The 9275-nt window shown below is 37.7% G+C and overlaps 1 protein-coding gene across 1 annotated transcript in view; it reads left to right on the top strand.

Moving 5' to 3' along the window:
- The first annotated feature begins 1826 nt into the window (after positions 1-1826).
- The window catches only part of SEMA3D (sema domain, immunoglobulin domain (Ig), short basic domain, secreted, (semaphorin) 3D), a 93034-nt gene continuing 85585 nt past the window's right edge, over positions 1827-9275 (top strand). Inside the window, exon 1 of the mRNA XM_009872480.1 lies at positions 1827-2011. Coding sequence (XP_009870782.1) covers positions 1897-2011 — 115 coding nt within the window. The 5' untranslated portion in view covers positions 1827-1896. The remainder of the gene's footprint in view (positions 2012-9275) is intronic.

Genomic DNA, 9275 nt, shown 5'->3' with positions numbered 1-9275 from the left:
TCAGGACCCTATACTCTAATAAAAGGAAGGGAAAGATGATCCAGAGGCACTTCATGTTTGTTTTGTTTTCTTTCTGTGTCATTCCCTGAAGATGTAGTGGCACTTGGCCAGAAGTGGTGTGTTCAGACACTGAATGTGAGTGTTGAGGCAGGGATTGAGAAGAAAGAAGCTCAATGTTCTGCAATAGGAAGGATGCTTCAGGCATTTTACAAATTGTTTCCCTCTCTCTTTTTCCCTGTCACGCCCTTCCTGCATACTCCCTGGTCTTTGGCTATTGACAAAAGGTCTGGATCCTCAGAAAGCCCCAGCTTTATCTGAGAGAGATTTCCTCTGGCAGAAAATACTGAAGAGGTCCTCTTCCCAGACCCTTCATGCCAGGAAGAATATGCTGCCTCCATCATGAGGTGCTTAAGTTGCTTCTGGATGCTTCCACAGCTGGCAGAGCTGCTCTGGCCCCAGGGCTGCAGGGAGCTCACATCCCAGACTGATGGAGAGGCTCCGGGGCCATGAGCTGTACAGCATCTCTCATGAGCTCCTAGGAAGCCTTTCCTGTGATGTCCGTGAAAGTGCTGGCGGATGTGGGCACTAAGATTACTCCTTTAATCAGACGGTTTCAGTACTTTTCAGAAAAGAATTTTCATGGCAAGTCAGGAGCCTTTAATCTCACTGCTAACCATAACATTTCCTTACGTCTTGATTTAGAGCGTTGCTCAAACACTGACATTTGTCATTTCATGAACTATCTCCCTTGACCTCTGGTATCATGCACTTGCAGGGGAAGGATCTGGTCTCACTCTCTCTGTGTGATTTAATAACCATCTGATTCTGACTTCAGACCTCAGGATGTCATTTCAAATAATTTCATATGCAAAAGGGGAGTTACTGGGCAAAACTGATCGCTTTTAACTGGGTATAAACAGGACACCAGGACTTGCTGCTGCTTTCTGTTCAACTATTGGGGTAGCAGAATGACCTTGAGGAAGCAGGTTCACTGGAGTTTTATGATTCCATTTTTGCATAGGCAAAACAAGGATAGTGATGATTGCTGTCATTTGTAAAACAGTTTAAGATGTATGTAATATGAATGATTGCTATTAAGTGAAAAGTATTGCAAAGCTGGCTTAGTTGCACACTGTGCTAACAAAGTCCTGTATCAGCCTACTGACCTCAGCATGAACCACTCATTAAAGTTTACAGGACATTTTGGTGGGTGAATCGAAGCAGTTATTCTGCTGGAAATATCATACTGAAAGCACATTTAAATCCATCAGCTGAATTGACTTTTTTCTCTATTAAAACTAAACACGACTGCTTGTTCTATCCAGTTTTCTTAGTTTATTTATGAAAGTTTATGATGGGTATGTACTCACTGTTAACTTAGCTTTATGTCCATGGTATCCGAGATATTACAGTTTATTCTAGTCATAGCATAAACATACTATAGCTGTTGTACCGAGATAAAGAAAGAGTTATAAAACATTAAGATATCCAATGGAGGGGTATGAACTAGTGAGTTGCATGGCCACTTTGGAATAGGAAATGTTCTTTTCATGGATGTGGTAGTAATTTAATTTGTGCTTAAACTTTAGTTATGCTAGACATTGGTGTTTGAAAAGTTTACATATTTTTCCAACCTGTGAGTGTGTAAATGTAGTATTAAAGAAGCAGATTTACATCATTTTGATTTATACTAGAGGAAAAAAATACTTTTGTAGCAATGTGTTAAATGAACTACTCTTTTGAGATAGGTTTGGCTTGCTTTCATTATTATTATTTATGCAATAATGCAAAAATTTCTACAGATGTTTTATTTTTACTTCCAGATTAAATTTGGATTGTTTGAAAAGCGGGAACATATTTCACCATAGTGCTAAAGAAGATACAGAAGAGAGCAGAATGAGACCTTCCCAAGTACCACATGCCTGCAGCCTGTTATCTTTAGTGATGCTGTTCCTTCCAGTCACTGGAACGTCAAAACAAACTATTCCAAGACTTAAGCTTTCCTATAAAGGTAAACTTTTCAGCACTTTTTCTGATTTCTGCCACTTTTGTTTTGATGTGATGTTGCCAGCAGTTCATTTGTATTATTAATCAGGAAAATGAAATGCAGTTGTCCCTGCAATTTCCAGAAACGTGACAGAAGCCTTAAAGATTAATGAACTCTGCGTAGCCACAGTGCCTTTTAAAATTACTATTTCAGTTTGCTCCTAGAGGACATTAATATACCATACATTAATTAGGAAAGAGTCATTGCTTAGACATATGCTTCTAGCACCGTTGGAGACATTCCCATGTGACTGGTGGGGATGACATAGGACATAGAGGACACACCATTCTAAGAGGAGAGACCTACTCCAAGTGTTTTAAATGGCAGTGATTTTATTTTGCGATGTTATTTTTTCTCTATCACCAAGCTGACATGTAAAACTCTTGAAATGTTGTTTTCTTTCTTCTTACCTATTTGAATCACAAAAGCGTGTTTTTCTGAGGACTTTCTTAACCTTACATGTACTTGTTGAGAATGTTACAGGATAAGGGATTTAAACAAAAATTAATTTTTTAATTCTTTATTAGATAAATTCTGAAAGAAGATAGGTTTCTTCTTGTTTTAACTGTACAGTATATTTCCACAGTTTTTAGAAGGCACAGAGACACGTCACTTTGATATTGTCTTCTTTAGCTAAAGCAAATGCTCTCCAGTTAGCTATTTTTCAGTTTTGTCAGCACTCTGCCCATATGGGAGCTAATTCTGCTCTCACTTTTTCAAAACTAGGCTTTAGTACGCGTTACAGAATTACACTGAGGATGGTGTGATGGGACAGGAGGCTATAAAGCCTTCATCAGAGCTTATGATATATTTATCATGAGTTTAACACACGCAGGAATTTATTGAATAAGCGCAATGACACGCTGTTTATTTACCAGCTTCTCTTTTGTTAGATTTGTAAGCCACTGTGTGTGCTATCCCCCTGTGTATGTGTGTGTTTGGATGTGTTTGTGCGAGAGAGACAGAGGAAGAGAGATCAAGGGATCTTGACAACATTTTTATAAATTCAGGGAACAGTTGCACTCACTTAAGCCAATGAACACAGAAACTGAAAGACCTGACATGAGTTATGAAAGTTAGCAATAAACCCCCTCAACATATATGCAGATATCTCACAGCTAGGCCTTTTGAGATAATTCCCAAAAGCAGCATATAACATATGGTGTTGGCATTTATTGTGGATTTGACGCTTGCAATTAGTGAATTCCTCCTGACTTCAAAAGCACCTAGCCTTTGGCAAAATCCTGATGATGCATTTGGCAGGTAAGGAGGGGGAGAGAAAAAAATTATTGAGGTCAACACAGGAAAAAAAATAATTCGCTGAAATCGTAGATTAAAATAGTGGCAGAGACCTGCAGGGAGTGGTTGGGAAAATGCCTGAGCTCGTTTAAAAAGACAATGAGCAGATGATTGATATTTAGGCCCTGACCCAAACTTTTATTAGCAACTTTATAAACCTTTCAGTTTGGCTTGAGGGATACAGTTTCCTATCCAAACTTATCCACCTATATCCCTGTAGGGGAAAAAAAAGCAACAACAGATAAAAATGGCACATAAATCTGAATTTGTAGAGAGGTGAGTGAACTGAAAAGCCAAAGGAAAGAAAATTATCCAACTTTATTGAGCCTTTTCTTGTTTTTCTGGGAGGAGAGAGGGTAGTGGTGGTGTGTATTTTTCTTTTTCCACGGGGAACAAGAAAAAAACAGTGCTTTATTTTCACACATTTGCATTGTAAATGGTGAAGGTAGTGCTTGTCATAACTGAATTGTGTTTTTCTTATTGATAACAGCATGCAAGATGTCTTGACTATTTAATATAGTTGTCTGAATTAAGCCTACCTTCCCTCACCACCGAGTACTCCAGCCAAAATAACTCCAAGGCTTCTGAGAAAATGGTGTAGGAGAAATGAACTGTCTTGCCAGTTCTCATAAAAATGTTACAGCTATGTCATTGACAAGTCTTGACATCGCCATTCTTTAGAATTAAGACTTAAAATACCATGAAGAGGCTAATATAGGGCGGTTTTCCTTCTTTGTGGAAAACTGACCAAAGTGGCCACGTTGGGAAGCTCTGAAAACCTGGTCACACATGTGTGTTCATCTGGCTGCTAAAGATGTGGTCATTGAAGGGAAGGCTTCATCATTCTCTAGGTGCATTGTGCTTATGGGGTGGCATAGCTCCATCTTCCCAGAACGACTAAGTGTTTCCTCAGGCAGAAGAGCTGGAAGCAAGCAGGACTTGCCCCTGCAGTTACTCATCTCTCAGCTGCAGCCCAGCACACCTGGAAACTGCTGGAAACTGCTTCTTCTCATGCCCTGACAGTAAGGAGAAAAAAGGGAATGCCAAGTGATGAATGCTGACGATGAAGAAGTGTAGGGGACAAAAAGAGACAAAGGAGAAGAGGGAGCTCGGAAAAGGAGAAAATTGAGAGAGAATGAAAGAAGTCAGTGGTGGATAGAGGGAGAGGGAGAAGGAGCAGGGTGGAGTAGCTAAAAGAAGTGTCTAAGAGTGCTTTAGTAAAACATAGGGTGTCACAAGGCCTGTGCCTTCAGACAGCAATTAAAATTTTAGAGCGTGTCTGCGTGGCAGTTAGAGGTTTTCATCTTCTGCGAGACAGCTTAAAGGGTGGAAATATATGTTCAAAATGTTAAGATACCGATAGCCTAGTGAATGATTTGGGTATCAACATGATACCGTATGATGGACTTTGTTTTTTCTACCAATTCTAAAAAATCATACACACATGAAAGTAGAAATGCACACAAGTAATTTAAAATATCTTGTAACACAGAGGAAAAGTCATGTATACTCTGTCTCTGTTAATATAATACACTATGATCTTTAATTACACACCTCATCCTTTGTTCACGTATTTTCCTCTATTCATTAATGGAATAATTCTTCAATACTTATTTCTATATTCTTCATTTATAGTCTATAAATATTTCTATATTTCTATATTCTTCATATACTTTATTTTTTACATATTGGCACATGTTACTTATATCCCAGAAATTATCACTGTTCTCATGATGCTTCTCATTCATAGACCTTAATTAACCTATATCTCTTAGACACAAGTTTTACGAGTTTTATTATTATGTTATAGCTTTAATATTAGGAGAAGGTAAACAATCTGTCTTCTAATAGAAGACTACCATATTTACAAAACTAGGGCCTGTTTTTTGAGTAATAGTCTGGATTTTAATAGTCATTGTATAACACTACATTCAGTCTCAGAGCAACAATGGATATTTATCATTCATTCTTACGTGTGCAGAGTTACCCTGTGATTGTAATTCAAACTGCAGAACTCCACAAGCATGAAAGTGACGTTCAGCTTCCCTAATATTACTCTTTGCTACCTCATTTAACATCCTTATTTCTGCCTCTACAGCAAAAGCAGAAGATGTTTGTATCTCGGTTTCATTCAATACTTCCATTTACAGTTTGTCATCAGTTCCATTACTGAAGAAGGGGAGGACTTGTGCTGTAATTCATACATATGAATGTTGCTTAATTCAAGTTATGTAAATAGTCTTATTTCTAGCTATATTTTGGGTAGTAGTCTTTGTGAAATTATTGGCTGGTACATTTATACTGATTTTATGTGTGCATTTCTAGGTTTTACTTTATAGGGAGAGACAGAGAATAACTAGACCAAAAGGTTGATTGCCATTTAGGAAAAAAAAAACATAAAAAAATTAGATCTCTTTGAATTTATGGCCCTTCTAAAATTTTCCAGTAGAAATCCAGACTCTTTACTGCAAACTTAAGACTATAGATTGACTTTATTTTGTTGCTTTTCATGGACATCCTGAAGTAGTCTGTGCACTCAAAGAATGATAGAATCATTTAAGTTGGAAAAGACCTTTAAGATCCTTGAGTCAAACCATTAACCTAGCAATGTCAATTCTACCACGAGATCATGTTCTTAAGCACCACATGTCCACGTCTTTTAAATACCTCCAGGGATGGTGACTCCACCACTTCCTTGGACAGCCTGTTCCAGTGCTTGACAATCCTCCTAGTGAAGAAATTTTTCCTATAGAGTAGGAAAAGGCAAGAGTGAAGGCAAGCTTTGGCTTTTAAAACAGGATTTACTTAACTCTCTTATAAACAGCTATGGCAGTAATTTAAATCTAATAAACAAGAGCACTATTCTTAGTTGATATTTTCCTCCTTCACATTGAATGAAGATGCGTCCTCACTCCTGCTAAAGTCATGGCAAGAATTTTGTCACTGAAGTAAATAAAAGCAGGCTTGAATTTCTGCTCCTCACTTTCTTCATCTTAAATAAGTGAACTAAAGAGATGCAGTTGTGTCTCCTCTGGTGAAAGATGACCATGCTAAAACATCATCTCCTCATGGAAATTAACTATATCTAAGAATTGTTTAGCTTCATGCAGTGTTCTGCATACATGATTTTCTTCCCCCTGAGTGATCCATTCTTACAAGATCATGGAAAAGAAAGCAGAGGATAACATTTTGGTGCCAGGAATTCTTTTGAGAACTTGATTGGATTAGTACATTTCCTTAATATTCTAAAAATGATCCTTTGAACATGCTACTTTACAATATTGCACATCCTGTTTTCTAAAACAAATTTTGCTTTAAACATGTTTCATTTTATAAATCACAGGATGCTTAACTGTTGCATCAGAGCAGTTAATTTGTTCTATTTCAGTAGAGCTGGTTTATTTCCATGTCATGTATCCGTTTAGTTATGCATACAAAATATAGTTTCAATTCTATAGCTCCACAAGCCTCATTTAAACTGTGACGTTGTGGTAATCCCAGTACCATGATGGGGGTGTTGCACAAATATGAATGATTGGAATGGTAAACTGGCAATGTACATAAAAAGCCTAAAAATGAGCTTGCATTTCTGCAGCTGTGGAAGGAAGAGGAAGACGAATCAGTAAAAGCATGCTTTTGTGGTAATATCAGCAGCTGTAACTCTGAATGATGATGAAGATCAAGGAAAATGTGCTGAATGAGGAAGTGCTGCTTTTCTTGAATCCCTTGTTTGTTGTTTAATTAAGTTTTGATGATTCATGATTTCTGGAAAAAATCTATATCGGGTTACAGAGTGATGTAAATAGATTTTGCCTGTTTTGTCTCAAAAATGCTCTCTGGAAGCAGCGAACATTGAGATTTAAAAATGTGCCATACACTGAAGATAGATGGACATTGCTGTCCATGCGAGGAAAACCTATTATATATGCTGTAGGCTGAGTGTAAACTTTAAGGGTTTTATTATGTTTCAGTAACAAGAAAAACATCAAGGTTCTTAAAGACATTTTTTTCCTTTTTTAAACTAGTGAACTTGGAGGTCAGATCCAACTATATGTTGCATTTTCTGTCATATAATTATCATATATATAATGTCCTGGAGAGCAGCCTCCAGTCAGTGACATCAACAGTTTACATAGCAGTTGAACTAAGAATAACCTTAGAGAACTGACCCGTATCAACCTCTCAACAGTGTAAACAGCCTATAGCTCACAACAGTTTTCTTTTTTTTGTGATCACAAAAGGGCTTCAACTGGATAAAAAAAGAATTGTGTTCACAAAATACCAAACTATTCTGCTGAAGGTTCACTTGATTAAATCTCAGAAGATGAGACAAAAAAACAAAAGAGTAAGTCTTTGGGAAGAATGAGTGGTCCCTTGTAAAAAGGAGGATGCGACAACGCTGAAAACTGCTTCCCTAGAAGAAGAATGTGGGGAAGACACATGATCAGTGGCATCAGCTTCGACGAGGATACTTTCAGAAATATTTGTCTAATTGCACTTTTACTCAAGACATTGGCAAAGCAAACCCAGTCCTGAGTGGTTTCAAAGATCCCAACCTTGTTCTCTCTCTATGCCCTAATTTGAGGGCATGATCCTCTTGACGTCAATGTGTGCCTATGGTGGACATCTGTGGTTGCAGCGCAGGTCCTCGAGTCACATCCTATTTCCCTTTCCTCCCTTCCCACTTCTGCTGTTCCATTTATAGACAAGTTCCTCAAAGACAGGGTGAGGGTTGCAGAGAGGTCTGCTCTGTAGTCAGAGTCCTTTGGAGATAAATACACAGATAGTAGAAAGAGGCAGAGACAAAATTTCTTTTGTCACACCAGAGCGCTATCAGAGGAGTCAGAGGGATCGACTAGCTCTGGTTAAGAGAGACATTTAGGCAAGGATGGGAGTGACAAAGCTGCTTTTTCTCCACTAAGTCAGGAAAATGGGTATTCTCCTTTGTGATTCAAATCCTGGATGTCCCAGATAAGTATGTTGTGTTGTACCACAGAGTTTGACAGCTAAGAGGTTACTGAAGACATTGAAATACTATGTTCAACTTCTCTGGCAACTTTGGGAAAACTATGCAATCCCTGGATTTCTTTGAAAAATATTTTTTACTAAATGTGTAACAGAACAAGTCTATATTACACCAGCTGGTTCCCCAAAATGGATAAATAAATGTAAATATGAATAATAAAAATTTCACCCCCATCCCAGTATTAAATAACAGCCTATGACTGTATACCAATGATTGACAAGAGGTAATATGATGGTCCACATGGTTAGTTACTATGGTCCTGTTGCAGTGTTGGCTAAGTCTACAAGGCAGGTGTTGGGTCCACCTGCACATCTGCAGATGGGTCTCTGGACCTGATAGAAGTTGCTAGACACAACTCCAGCACAAACAACTAACTTATAAGGCAGTTAATGCAACGACCTCTATTTTTAATGGCTTCCTAAGAACTTAACTCCTGCCAGTATCAGAAAGTACAACTTATATTTTACTTTGCTGTAGGAGAACTCTATGAGAGTTCAAGCTATTATATATGAATTGATTTTATTTTCATTGCTGGAAGAGGTCCTTAACTATTACCAGTGTAATACTATTTTGAAAACCTACTTCCACATTAGCCAATTGAGTTGCCTTGTTACAATTGCTTTTTAATCAAATAAAATGTATCTGGAAAAAGTATAAAGAAAAAAATATTTTAAGTTTCCTGAAAATAGTCCTTCATTTTCTCAGACAGTGTTCATCCTGTTCAGCTGCTCCAGATAATGACTAAGTGACTTAAACAGTGCTTGCCTATAGCAATTGCATCTCTGTGCTGCATTTCTGTAGTAATTTCAGAGAGGGCTATTAATTTTGTCCTGTGAACTCAACCAGAAGCCAAGATGGTAGAAACAACTGAAATATTAATGTCCCAACTGTCAGTATAAAATT

This window comes from Apaloderma vittatum, unplaced genomic scaffold (assembly GCF_000703405.1).
Source record: "Apaloderma vittatum isolate BGI_N311 unplaced genomic scaffold, ASM70340v1 scaffold3697, whole genome shotgun sequence".
Taxonomy (NCBI): Eukaryota; Metazoa; Chordata; class Aves; order Trogoniformes; family Trogonidae; genus Apaloderma; species Apaloderma vittatum.
Note: the sequence above shows the minus strand (reverse complement) of the source record. Positions and strands in the feature narration are given on the sequence as shown.